At 34.8% G+C, this 14,529-nt stretch overlaps 1 protein-coding gene across 1 annotated transcript; it reads right to left on the bottom strand.

Annotated features, from left to right (window-relative positions):
- Nucleotides 1–7,836: 7,836 nt before the first annotated feature.
- Nucleotides 7,837–12,375, bottom strand: LOC114285004 (uncharacterized). The gene is made up of 4 exons (XM_082888764.1): nt 11,707–12,375; nt 11,146–11,565; nt 10,397–10,604; nt 7,837–7,949 (listed from the first exon to the last, which is right to left on the bottom strand). The coding sequence occupies exons 1-4, from the start codon at nt 12,373–12,375 to the stop codon at nt 7,837–7,839; spliced, it is 1,410 nt and encodes a 469-aa protein (XP_082744890.1).
- Nucleotides 12,376–14,529: the final 2,154 nt, after the last annotated feature.

Here is a 14,529-nt window from a genome sequence, read left to right as displayed (position 1 = left end):
CCATAAATTTGAAGACTCGAGCAAGTAAGAAAAATATGTATTATTATTAATAACAAAGGGTACAACAGTTATTATATTTCATTTGAAAAGGCCATCAGACATGTAACATTTCCCTACATACATCCCGTTTTTGCTAAGTACAAATTTGTCACTTTCAAAAACTAGCCTAAACCCATTTTTTCTCAACAAAGATTTGGACACTAGGTTCTTGCGAATGTCCGGTACATGCAACACATAGTTGAGAGTGAGTTCCTTTCCAGATGTCATTTTGAAAATAATCTTTTCTTATCCTTCAACTTTAGAAGTCAAGGAGTTGTCCATAAAAAGTTGTTCACCATTGTCCACCACAGAATAGGATGTGAACATCTTTTAGTCGGCACAGATGTGGCGAGTAGTGTTGGAAAATTTATAAAAAGGTAGTTGTGAATTGAAATAGACTCCATTTTGAATGAAAGGGTGTAACCCTTCATGGTGTCTTTTTGTTTTAAAGGAAGGGGTCAAACTTCCATTTGAATGAAAGGGTGCAAACCTTTCATGGTGTCTCTTTATTTTAAAGGAAGGAGTATGTCCCTTCTTCATACCTTTTCTATTCAAATTGAATAGGTGCCAACAAAGCCTATATAAAGGCAGTCCCATTCCAATTTTGATTGATTCCGAAAATTCATTTTCCTTGCCTTCATTTTGCTCTCTTGCGTCCTTTATTCTTCATATTATTTTAGGAAAAATATCAGAGAGTTGTAGAACACAAGGTTCTGGTTCGTCGAACAAATTTGTTTGAAGTGCTACTACAAATTTGTGAAGATCATTGTATCCTGAAAGATAGACGCCACATAACCGTAAGCACCGTAGCGGGGCGAATCTGTCTTAAGGACAGAGTGTCACATACTCGACTTGGTCTTTAAATTATTGATTCAGTTCAACAAAATAAATTCTGTAAGTTTTATTTTATTTTGTTTGAATTATTTTAAGTTATTTTATTTACACAGAAGATTGTTCCAACAATCTTAAGACAGATTTGAATTATTCTGTTTATAGAATTTTTCGTTTGTTTCCTTTTTTTATTCTTCGTAAATAATTTCGGAAGAAAATTATTTTCTGTGAATTTACAAAATAATATTCTGGTTGGAAAAATAAATAGTGATTATATACTATTTGACAGATAGTAGTAATATACTGTCTCTTTTCTTTGACAACTAGTAGTACGATACTAGTGTCATTAACAATTCAGAATATATTTTTGTGAAATTTTATCAGAAAATTAATATTGGTTTTTTAGAAATTATTTTCTGAGTTTTCATTAATTAAAATTCTGTTTTCAGTATTTTAATTATTGAAGTGTTACTGAAATTAATTTTCTGTGTGGAATTAATTTGGTTAAATAAAATTTTATTTTATTTCCAAATTAATTGAAAAATAAAAGTTATATTTTTATTTCTTTTATTTTACAGAATTTAATTTCTTGTGTGGAATTAATTTGTTTAAATAAAATTTTATTTTATTTTCAAATTAAGTGGAAAATAAAAGTTACATTCTTGTTTCTTTTATTTTTACAGAATTTAATTTTCTGTGTGGAATTAATTTGTTTAAATATAATTTTATTTTATTTTCAAATTAATTGGAAAATAAAAGTTACATTCTTGTTTCTTTTATTTTTACAGAATTTAATTCTGTGAATTTGGTTTAATTTTCTGTGTAGTGTAAATTCTAATTATAATTTTGTTTTATATATTAGAATTGATGGCTACTGAAACAAATGCCCAAACAAGTACAATTGTGGTGGCTGCAATTGCACTAACCCCCTCTCCTGTGATAACAGTACCAATAAATCATGGAGAGAAGCTAGAGAAGTTCTCAGGAACTGACTTTAAAAGATGGCAACAGAAAATGTTGTTCTATCTTACAACTCTAAACCTGGCTCATTTCCTCCGTGAAGATGCTCATATCCTGAAAGAGGATGAAACCGACCGACAAGTGGTTGCGGCGGTTGATGCTTGGAAACATGCCGATTTTCTTTTCCGGAACTACATCTTGAACGGACTTGACAACACATTATACAACGTCTACAGTCCAATCAAGATAGCAAAAGAACTTTGGGAATCGTTGGAGAAAAAATACAAAACGGAAGATGCCGGCTCAAAGAAATTTGTGGTTGGCAGATTCTTAGATTTTGTAATGGTTGATTCAAAAACTGTGATCAGCCAAGCTCAAGATTTCCAACTCATTCTGCATGACTTTCACACAGAAGGTATGTCTCTCAGTGAATCCTTTCAAGTTGCAGCTTTAATTGAAAAATTACCAAAAGGCTGGAAGGAATTCAAGAACTACCTCGAACACAAGCGCAAAGAAATTTCTATAGACGAGTTAATTGTGCGTTTGAGGATTGAGGAGGACAACCGCAATTCTAAAAAGCAGGCTGGTAAGCTTCCTATGGAGTCTAAGGCAAATATGGTGGAACATGCTTCAAAAACCAAGAAACGAAAGTCTTCTGGAGAAAGTTCATCACAAGGCTCTAAAGGGGGGGAAAATAAAAAGTACAAGTTTAATGGCAAATGTTACATCTGTGACAAAGAGGGACATCGAGCCAAAGATTGCCGTAGCAAAGGCAAAAGCAAAAGAAGAACAAGCAAGAAGCCTGCTCAAACCCATATGACCGAAGTGGACAATATTTCCAATGGTATCGAAGACATCAATCTTTCTGCAGTTGTTTCCGAGGCAAATCTTGTCGGAAATCCTAAAGAATGGTAGGTGGACACTGGTGCTACTCGCCATATTTGTGCCGACAAAAAGATGTTCACATCTTATTCTATAGTGGACAATGGTGAACAACTCTTTATGGGTAACTCCTCAACTCCCAAAGTTGAAGGACAAGGAAAGATTGTACTCAAGATGACATCAGGAAAAGAACTCACTCTCAATAATGTGCTGCATATACCGGACATTCGCAAGAATTTAGTTTCCGGATCTTTGTTGAGTAAGAATGGGTTTAGGATAGTTTTTGAAAGTGACAAGTTTGTACTTACCAAAAACGGGATGTATGTAGGAAAAGGTTACATGTCTGATGGCCATTTCAAGTTAAATGTAATGACCGTTGTACCCTCAGTTATTAATAATACTACATCTTCTTCTTACTTGCTTGAGTCTTCAAGTTTATGGCATGGTAGACTAGGACATGTTAATTATGGATCTTTGCGTTGATTAATTAATATGGAATGTTTACCTAATTTTAACATTGATTCAAATCATAAATGTGAAGTTTGCGTTGAGGCAAAATTATCTAAAACTCCTTTTCATTCAATTAAAAGAAGTACGGAACCACTTGAATTAATTCATAGTGACATTTGTGATTTTAAATCAATTCAAACTAAAGGTGGGAAAAAGTATTTTATCACTTTTATAGATGACTATACTAGATATAGTTATGTTTATTTAATTCGAACCAAGGATGAAGCTTTGGAAACTTTCATTCAATATAAGAATGAAGTTGAAAATCAACTTGGTAAGAAAATCAAGAAACTTAGAAGTGATAGAGGTGGTGAATATGAATCACCTTGTGGTGAGTTTTGTAAAGATCATGGAATAATTCATCAAACCACCGCTCCTTACTCACCTTAGCAAAATGGAATTGTTGAAAGGAAAAATAGGACTTTAAAAGAAATGATGAATGCCATGTTAATCAGTTCTAGATTACCTCAGAACTTGTGGGGGGAAGCAATACTTTCTGCTAACTATATACTTAACAAAGTACCCCGAAAGAAAGTGAATCAAACACCTTATGAATTGTGGCATGGAAGAGTACCATCCTACAAATACTTAAAAGTGTGGGGGTGTTTGGCTAAAGTGGCTATTCCTAATCCTAAAAAGACTAAGATAGGTCCTAAGACCATTGATTGCATTTTCATTGGTTATGCCAAGAATAGTAGTGCATATCGGTTTTTGATTCATAAATCAGAAAATACCAAAATGCATGTAAATACTATTATTGAGTCTCGGAATGCATCATTCTTTGAACATGTATTTCCAAAGAAGACTGGACAAGAGACTAGTACTAATAAAAGATCTTTTGATGTTATTACTAGTCAGGATCAAGAACATGATCAAGAACAAAAGTTAGATCAAAATGAGGAAGAGAAACTTAGGCGTAGTAAACGTGCTAGACCTCAAAATCTTTTGGTCCAGATTTTCTAACATATTTGTTAGAAAATGAGCCTTTAACTTTTAAAGATGCTATGTCCAGTCCTGAAGCTCCTTTATGGAAAGAAGCTGTCAATAGTGAAGTTGAATCCATCTTGCAAAATCACACTTGGGAATTAGTGGACTTGCCACCAGGTTGTAAACCTCTTGGGTACAAGTGGATTTTCAAAAGAAAATTGAAAGCGGATGGATCAATGGACAAATACAAAGCAAGACTTGTAGTCAAAGGTTTTAGACAAAAAGAAGGTCTAGATTACTTTGACACATACTCAACATCCATTAGAATGCTAATCGCCATTGCATCTCTATACAATCTAGAAATTCATCAAATGGATGTTAAAACCGTTTTCTTAAATGGTGAGTTAAATGAAGAAATTTACATGGAACAACCAGAAGGGTTTTCTATTCCAGGGAAAGAAAAGAAAGTGTGTAAATTGGTTAAATCATTATATGGTTTAAAACAAGCGCCAAAGCTATGGCATGAGAAATTTGACAAGGCAATGATGTCAAATGGATTTAAAATTAATGAGTGTGACCAATGTGTTTATATTAAAAACACAGATAAAGGTTATGTCATTGTATGTCTTTATGTAGATGATATGCTCATCATTGGTAGTAATAATGACATGATTAAAACTACCAAGAAAATGTTGAATAAACATTTTGACATGAAGGACATGGGCATTGCTGATGTAATACTTGGTATGAAAATTACCAAACCATCAGAAGGATATGCTTTGTCACAATCTCATTACATTGAGAAAATACTTGACAAATTCAGCAAAGATGATGATCATCTTGCTAGAACTCCTGTAGATGTTAATTTGTATCTTTCTAAGAATGTACAGGAAAGTATTTCTCAATTAGAGTATGCCCAAATTATTGAAAGCTTAACGTACTTAATGAACTGCACTCGCCCAGATGTAGCTTACGCAGTAAGTAAATTAAGTAGATATACGAGTAATCCGGGAGTAGAACACTGGAAAGCAATGATAAGGGTTCTAAGATATCTCCGATTTACTCGTAACATTGGGCTTAATTATACTAGATATCCAGCAGTACTTGAAGGATACTGTGATGCAAATTGGATATCGGATACTAAAGACTCGAAGTCCACCAGTGGGTATGTCTTTACTCTTGGTAGTGCGGCTGTATCTTGGAAATCTTCCAAACAGACTCGTATTGCTAGGTCTACTATGGAATCTGAATTCATAGCTTTAGACAAAGCAGGGGAAAAGGCAGAATGGCTTCGCCACTTCCTTGAAGATATTCCAATTTGGCCAAAACCGGTGCCTGCTATATGCATACATTGCGATAGTCAATCAGCTATAGGTAGAGCACAGAGTCATATGTATAACGGTAAGTCACAACACATTCGTCGTCGACATAACACCATGAGACAACTACTCTCTAATGGAATTATTTTCATAGAATATGTTAAGTCCAAAGACAACATAGCGGATCCACTAACCAAAGGGTTAACAAGAGAGTTAGTTGAGAATTCATCGAGGGGAATGGGACTTAAGCCTATTAAATAAGAGTTACCACAACGGCAACCCAACCTAGTTGACTGGAGATCCCAAGATCTAGGTTCAAAGGGACAACCGAGTTGTGAATGACTCAGAAGAATCACTGGGGAGTCTAACTCCTACCCATTTCTATGATGAAATAGTGATGTCTGCAGCGTTTTAGGTTAAGTAAAACTTTAAATGATTCTTATATCTAGGTAAACCTAGTGGAGTATAGCAGGATACTCTTCATAAGAATCACCTATGTGAGTATGAACTGGGCCGGTTCTATAAGATTTGTGAAGGGCTACAATTCTTTAGAGCACTCATGAAAGACCAGGTTGTTCAGGGCCAAAATGAACACAATAGTGAGAACTAAACTGTGTCTGGAGATATACTGTGTGAGTTCTATTGTCTTGGTTTACACAAACGGCTGAACAGTTCAAGACATCATGTTCACTAGTTAGCTAGTAAATCCGATAGTATCTCACAAGGGAAGGTTCAAAGCCAAAAGCTACCTATCCTTTGCAGAATATTTTCAATTTCTGTACTCTCTGTATTTACATCATATTGTTGCATTTTCTCTCTGTCAATTTCATTCATGTGGGGGATTGTTGGAAAATTTATAAAGTGGTAGTTGTGAATTGAAATAGACTCCATTTTGAATGAAAGGGTGTAACCTTTCATGGTGTCTTTTTGTTTTAAAGGAAGGGTCAAACCTCCATTTGAATGAAAGGGTCCAAACCTTTCATGGTGTCTCTTTATTTTAAAGAAAGGGGTATGTCCCTTCTTCATACCTTTTCTATTCAAATTGAATAGGTGCCAACAAAGCCTATATAAAGGCAGTCCCATTCCAATTTTGATTGATTCCGAAAATTCATTTTCCTTGCCTTCATTTTGCTCTCTTGCATCCTTTATTTTTCATATTATTTTAGGAAAAATTTCAGAGAGTTATAGAACACAAGGTTCTGGTTCGTCGAACAAATTTGTTTGAAGTGCTACTACAAATTTGTAAAGATCATTGTATCTTGGGAGATAGACGCCACATAACCGTAAGCACCGTAGCGGGGTGAATCTGTCTTAAGGACAGAGTGTCACACACTCGACTTGGTCTTTAAATTATTGATTCAGTTCAACAAAATAAATTCTGTAAGTTTTATTTTATTTTGTTTGAATTATTTTAAGTTATTTTATTTACACAGAAGATTGTTCCAACAAGTAGCACCAGTGTCCACCCACCATTCTTTAAGATTTCCGACAAGGTTTGCCTCAGAAACAACTGCAGAAAGATTTATGTCATCGACACCATTAGAAATTTTGTCCACTTCGGTTATATTGGCTTGAGCAGGCTTCTTGCTTGATCTTCTTTTATCTTTGCGCTTGCTACAACAATCTTTGGCCGGATATCCTTCTTTGTCACAAATGTAACATTTGCCATTAAACTTGTACTTTTTAGTTTTCCCTCCTTTAGAGCCCTGTGAGGAACTTTCTCCAGAAAACTTTCATTTCTTTGCTTTTGGAGCATGTTCCACCACATTTGCCTTAGACTCCATGGGATGCTTACCAGCTCGTTTCTCAGAATTGCTGTTGTCCTCCTCAATCCTCAAATGCACAATCAATTCCTCTAAAGTCATTTTTTTTTGCACTTGTGTTTGAAGTAGTTCTTGAATTCCTTCTAGCCTTGTGGTAATTTTTCAATTAAGGCAGCAATTTGGAAGGATTCATCGAGAGTCGTGCCTTCTGCATGAATGTCATGCAGAATGAGTTGGAGATCTTGAACTTGACTGATCACACTTTTTGAATCAATCATTTTAAAATCCAGAAATTTGCCAACCACGAATTTCTTCGAGCCAGCATCCTCTGTTTTGTACTTTTTCTCCAAGAATTCCCAAAGTTCCTTTGCCGTCTTGATAGGACTATAGATGTTGTACAATGTGTTATCAAGTCCGTTCAAGATGTAGTTCCAACAAAGGAAATCAACATGTTTCCAGGCATTGACCACAACAATTATTTGTTGGTCGGTTTCATCCTCTTTTAGAGTAGGAGCATTTTCACAGAGAAAACGAGTAAGGTTCAGAGTAGTAAGATAAAACAGCATTTTTTGCTGCCATCTTTTAAAATCGGTTCCTAAGAACTTCTATGGCTTTTCACCGTGATTGACTAGCATCGTCACAACATGAAGAGAGGTTAGCACAATTACAGCCACCATACCAGCACTTGTTTGAACATTAATTTCAGTAGCCATGAATTCTAAATTATAAAACAAAATTATAATTAGAATTTTAGACTACACAAAAAATTAAAACTATAAACATAGAATTTAATTCTGTAAAAATAAAATAAACAAGAATTGTAACTTTTATTTCCAATTAATTTAAAAATAAAATTTTGTCTAAACAAATTAATTCCACACAGAAAATTATTTCTATAACACTTCAAAAATTAAAATACTGAAACCATAATTTTAATTAATGAAAACTCAGAAATTATTTCTGAAAACCAAATAATTTCTGACCAACTTCACAAATGAATATTCTGAATTGTTAATGACTACCAGTATATTACTACTATTTGTATTTTCCAACCAGAATAATATTTTGTAAAACCACATAAAACAATTTCTGTAAAAAAAAAGAAAAAGAAAAGAAGAACAGGAAATAAACAAAAAATTATGTAAATAGAATAATTCGAATCTGTCTTAAGATTGTTGGAACAATCTTTTGTGTAAAATAAATAACTTGAAACTAAATCAAACAAGTAAAAATAAATTACTTACAGAATTTATTTACCGAAATGAAAAAGTACAAAATTGATCAAGCCAAATGTGTGACACTCTATCTGTAAGACGGATGAGTGCTTACGGATAAATGGCATCTATCTCCCAGTATACAATGATTTACACAAATTGTTGTAGCACTCCAAACAATCTGTACGGTGAACAAAGACTTGTGTTCTATACTCTCAAATTTTTTCCTAAGAACTAGTATGAAGAACAATGCACATAAAGAGCAAAAACGGGAAGAAAATAATTTTTCTGCATTTAGAAATGTTGGAAAATGTCTATTTTTATAGGTAGATCGGTGACCATTCAGATCTGTCCGAATAGGTATGCTTTTGAGTGAATAGATGTAAACAACCTGAACAGATATGGAATTTAAACTAAACAGGTGCAAAACTGTTTGAACCCAGTTTTGAACATGTCTGGAAAAATCGAAGCTGTTTGGTGCAACTATTAACCTGTTTGAACCTATTGGACCGCTGGAAATTAGACTGGACGAGGAACTGTTTGGACAGAAAAAATTGGCGCAAAATTTAAATTAATTTCGTTAAGAAATTCAAATAATTTTCCTGCAAGAATTTTAAAAAAATTTGTCCAAAAAATTAAAGTTAAGACCCAACCCACAAACCACACCTCGCAACCCGAGTAGGGTCGGTCGGGCAAACGGCGGTGGCACGCGTGATGGTTTGAGCCAATGCTCACTTTGTCCATAACTCCTCCCTTCTACAAACTTGGAGTGCCCCTTAGGACCTAACCCAAGTATTCCCACCTAGAGCTTATATACACACTCAAGTTCTCTTAAAGTTTCAATGTGGGACAATCCATTTCAAGGAAAGCCACATTTTATTCTTTAATTTTTCATTCCACGAACCCGAAAATGACGTCAACTTCTTATTCACTCATAATGGTTTTGACGAACCGTCTTCACCATGTGACTTGCCATGCGGTAAGGAATACGTCACCTCTTTGGACCCACCTCAAAAGACGTGTAGGCCCTACTCAAATTTTGGATTCAAAATTGGCCCAAAATAAGCCTATAAAGATCATTATTTCCAACAAAACTAACACCTACCCATCTGGGAAACATCATTTTTTATAGCTATTAATTAATATAAAAAATCATATTGATTGAGTATCGATAATACATTATTCAATTACATTTATCTGAGACTAAAATGTATTCTGATTGTATTACTACTGATGTAATCAATCTAATTTGATTTTTTTTTTTCACATGAATGATCATTTCGCTACATGCTCGATCAATCTACACAACCAGTGAATAATTTGAATGACCAAGGTGGACCTACAATACATCCAACAGAGTTGGGACAGGACCCTCAAATCCAATTCAATCCAATCAGATTAAGAACTGGAGAGAAGTCAAATCTAAACATAAAAACAAGAGTAAATTACATTGACACCCTTTGAGGTTTGGTCCAATTACTACCCACCCCCTGACGTTTTGGAAACTACATTCCCACCTCTGTGGTTAATAGTCTTATTTCACAAACCCCCCTACTTATATAAAAGGTAACAACTCCTAGTAGAAAAATAAAGGAAATTAAAAATTTTTTTTTTTAAAAAAAGTAAAAGAATGGGAGAAAAAAAGAGAAAGTAAAGCAAAACAAAAAAAGATATAGTGTATGAGTTTAATATTTCCATTCCGTCTAAATAATAACAATGATAAGAGGGTTAATGTAATTTTCTAAACGTCAGAAAATGATATGTATTAAACTCAAACCTCAAGAAGTGTAAGTGTAATCATAAAAACAATAACAAACAATTACCCAACAATTCAAAGGCCATGTCAATTCAGCCCATCAATCAAATTCATAAAAAGAAGCTATATTTACAATAAAATAAAATAAAATAAACTGTATATATATATGAGTTAATATATGAGTTAATAATTTACCTCCGCTATCGAGAAGTAGAATAACTGGAAGATGAAACTTTGACTTAAAGGGTTTATAACCATCGAAGGGGTTGCAACCAAAAGAGCCTTTATCAGGGTAAACAACAATGCCCACCATAGATCCTCCATACACAAGAACTCCAAAGTTCCCAATCGCACCATCACGCTTCGAGTGAAGCTCCGGAGGGGAGAGTACACTGATACTCTCCTTTTCGACCACGAATCAAGCATCTACAGTGCAAACCAAGACAATCGACAAAACCCACAAAGCTATGAGCAAATTCCAGAGAATCGTCATGTGGGTCGTCACCATTAACGAGCTCTGGTTTCGAATTTTTGTTTGGGTTTCGAGAAAGCAAAGAAATGGGAGAAAGAGAGAGAGAGAGAGAGGTAAAATTACTTAAAAGTTAGGATTGAGAGAGAGGCTTGACTTTGCTTATCGTCTACCATTTGGGTTTGTATTGTTGGGTATGACCAGGGCTGACCCTGAGATTTAGGGGCTTAAGGCGACCTTCGAAAATGGGGCCTTTCTTACATTGGAAAATTAAAAAAAAAAAAAGTTGATGGATAAATGGATAAAAAATTATTTGCACATATAATCATTAAAATTATAAAAAAAAATTTACTTTCATATATTAAGATAGGAAGCAATCATTACAAATACTCAAAAAACTAAAAATTTGGTTTTGTTGCTTTATAGTTTAGCAATATCCAGTTTACAATTGAACCAACTATCACATAAACATTACTCTTCTCACATTTTTAGCTGCAAAATCACTAATGAAGCTTGCATAATTGAATTTATCTACCATATCCTTTTCAATGGATAACAAAGCTAACCCATTCAATCTTTCTTGTGACATAGTTGACCGAAGGTAAGATTTGATTAACTTCAACTTTGAAAAACTTCTTTCTCCAGAGGCCACTGTAACAGGTATGGTTAACAAAATTCTATACACAATCCATGCATTTGGGAAACAACCATCTATTGTTTTCAAATAATTTAATACTTCAATTAGCCTTTTGATTCCTTCCGGTAAAACTTCTTTCAAGACATTCAACTCTGAAAATAGATCTCTCCCATCAATATCAGAAAGTTCATCATGTTTCAGAAAATCTTCAAGATTAACACAATAAGTCTTCAAACATTCCTTGTTAGTAGAACTCAACTTTTTCAAATCAAACAAAAATCCAAAATTTTCCTCATATACTTGAAATTATTCAAACCTACTCTTAAGTGAAGAAAGAGCTTAATCAAATATATACATAAAGTAATTAACTCTAAAAGATTCTTTAGCAGTCTGTGTTACCTCTTCACTAACATTCTCATCAAATTGCTTCTTTTTGCGAATGACACGCTTTTCACGAAATACTGGATCAATTTCCATTAGAGTAGCAACTTCTTTTGCCTCAATCATGGCATCCAAAAATCCAGTTTCTCTATACTTTTCAAGAAAGGTAATGAGTCTTTTTAACTGAAATATAGCAACATCAATATGCATGTCTTCCCTTTGAAATATTTTGCTAACTGAGTTAACTGCAAACAATAAATTGTGCCAAATAATCATGCCAATCAAAAATTCAAAGTTCTCAATTTCATGTGTTGCTAAAGACTCAGCTTCACTCTTTGTATTGTGGGGTTCACCAAGATTTGCCAAATGATTTAAAGCATCTGTTATTTGTGGAGCTTGATATCTTATTGCTTTAACACTTTCAACGCGACTTTCCCACCTTGTTTGTGACAATGGCTTCAATGTGAGACCTTCCACATGATCTTTGAAAACTTTCCACCGCTTTGTTGAAGATGAAAACAATAAATATATACGTTGTAACACTCCAAAAAAAGAGATAGCTTTGGGACAAGAGTTAGCCATATCACAAAGTGCAAGGTTAAGACTATGACAACCACATGGTGTGTAGAATGCTCTAGGATTTATTTCAAGTAGCCTTTTCTGTACACCTTTGTGTTTCCCTTTCATGTTAGAGCCATTATCATATCATTGCCCTCTTATATCACCAATATCAAGTTGGAGTGTGCACAATACCTCTTTAAGTACATTAAAAAGAGCCAATCCCGATGTGTCATCCACCTTTAAAAATTCTAAAAAGAACTCTTCCACCTTTACTTGATTAGTTGAAACATCCATACATCTTATTACAAGAGACATTTGTTCTTCATGACTAACATCTGGAGTACAATCAAGAATAACTGAAAAATATTTCGCTTCTTTGATCCTTTTCACAATTGTACTTTTGATCTCACCCGCTAACATCCATTTTGGATTTTGTGACCAAGATAATGGTAATGAATTTCATTCCTTTCAATGCAATGAAGGTGGTCTTGCATTACCGAATCAAATTGAGCAATCATTTCAATTAAACTCAAAAAGTTTCCATTTCTTTCTTGATAAATCTTCTCCTTGTCTCCACGAAACGCTAAATTATTTTTAGCAAGAGTTCTCACAACAGCAATTATCCTTAGTAACACCTTTTTCCAATGTTCTCTCTCCCTATTGATTTGTTATTGAACACCTTTGTCAATTGTTTCATTCTTTTGCAATCTTTTTTCCAATTCAATCCATTTGCTCATACAAGTCATGTGCTCATTGCTAGTTTCCTAACTTCTAAGCCTATGACCTAGATTCTTCCAATCTTTAAATCCATTAGTAGCCAACTGAGTCTTGTTCCCATCTTCCTTAAATAACTTACAACAAAAACAAAATACTTTGTTTGAAGCATCTGAATATACTAGCCATTTCCTATCTTGCTTCTCTTCATTTGGTAAATTTTGAATGTAATGTGTAGAGGAGAAATGTCTATCCTTGTCATCTCTAGGAAAATTGACAACATTACTTCTTATAGGACCTCTTTCAACTAATAAATCTCTGAAATTCTGATCAATCTTGTCCCAACGTTACGCTAAATTAGGTAATTTTCTAATTTAAAGAACAAATTATATAGGGCAAGAAATTAAGAGGAAAATTAGGGGAAAAAATAGGGCAACAAATTAGGGAAAAAATTAGAGCAAAAACTTCCTCTATTTAAATGTGGTATATATATATATATATATATAAAGAGAGAGAGAGAGAGAGAGAGAGTGAGAGACTCACGGTTTTGATGCCCAATGCAAGAAGAGAGAGAGCAGTCCAATGCAAGAAGGCTCACGGTTTTGTCAAAAATGGAGGAGACAGAACAGAGATGTGTTTCATTTCATTCTTATCAGGTGTGCGCTGTGTTTCGTCAAAATAAAATATGTAAAGACCCATGGAATTCATTCTTCTCAGGTCAGGTGGGTATATCTTGGGCCCATGTTCATAATGATTAATGTAAAGGATTTTGTTATGGGCCTCTATTATGAACAGTTTATTGGGCCTCTATTATGATATATATATTTGTTTTTTTGGGCCTATATTCAATTGGGCTATAACATTTGGAATTTTTTTTTTTTATATCTAAAACAAAAAATCATATTTTGGGGCCTTATTTTCAGCCCAAATCTGGGGGCCCAAGGCGCAGGCCTCTTGGGCCTGCCCTCAGGGCCGGGCCTGGGTATGACGTAAAAGAGACAATGACAGAGAGAGAGAGAGAGAAGAGAGAAAGGTGATGGAGGACGGAGTCAGCGGAACGAACTACCAACGAATGGAAGTTCTAACTTGCAAATTACGGTGAAACTTTTAAAAGAGATGGTTGGGGACGACTAGAAGGATGTAGGAATGGCAACGGGGCGGGGCGGGGCCGGGGATCACCCTCTCCGTCCCCGATCCCTGATGGCAGAACTTCCCCCCGTCCCCGTCCCCGTCCCCGTCCCCGACGGGGAACCAACTACCACCCCCACCCCCGCCTCCTAACGGGGATCGGGTTTCCCCGACCCCGAAAATCCCCGGCCAAAAAAACAACATCAACAGAATATTTGGGCTCAAATACAACATCAACAACATCAACAAAAAAAAAAAAAAAAAATCAACAACATCTCAACATCAACAAATCATTAACAACAGAGAACGGATCAACTACACCAAAAAAAAAATTGATAGAATAAGACAGATCTGAGAGAGAGATGGCCACGGCAGAGGCAAATCTACAGATCGAGCAGATCGAGCAAATCTGCAGCGGTGAAGAGCTACTGAGGGACG

This window comes from Camellia sinensis, chromosome 9 (genome assembly GCF_055761805.1).
Source record: "Camellia sinensis isolate YWXY chromosome 9, ASM5576180v1, whole genome shotgun sequence".
Taxonomy (NCBI): domain Eukaryota; kingdom Viridiplantae; phylum Streptophyta; class Magnoliopsida; order Ericales; family Theaceae; genus Camellia; species Camellia sinensis.
Note: the sequence above shows the minus strand (reverse complement) of the source record. Positions and strands in the feature narration are given on the sequence as shown.

Excerpts from the sequence above, each read along its gene's own strand:
- LOC114285004 (XM_082888764.1), bottom strand. The coding sequence starts at position 12,375 with ATGAAAGGGAAACACAAAGGTGTACAGAAAAGGCTACTTGAAATAAAT. Across the intron at positions 11,566-11,706 it reads ATGAGAATGTTAGTGAAGAG|TTGAGTTCTACTAACAAGGA; the intron begins GTAACACAGACT and ends GATTTGAAAAAG. Across the intron at positions 7,950-10,396 it reads TCTACTTCTCGATAGCGGAG|AATTCATGGCTACTGAAATT; the intron begins GTAAATTATTAA and ends TTTATAATTTAG.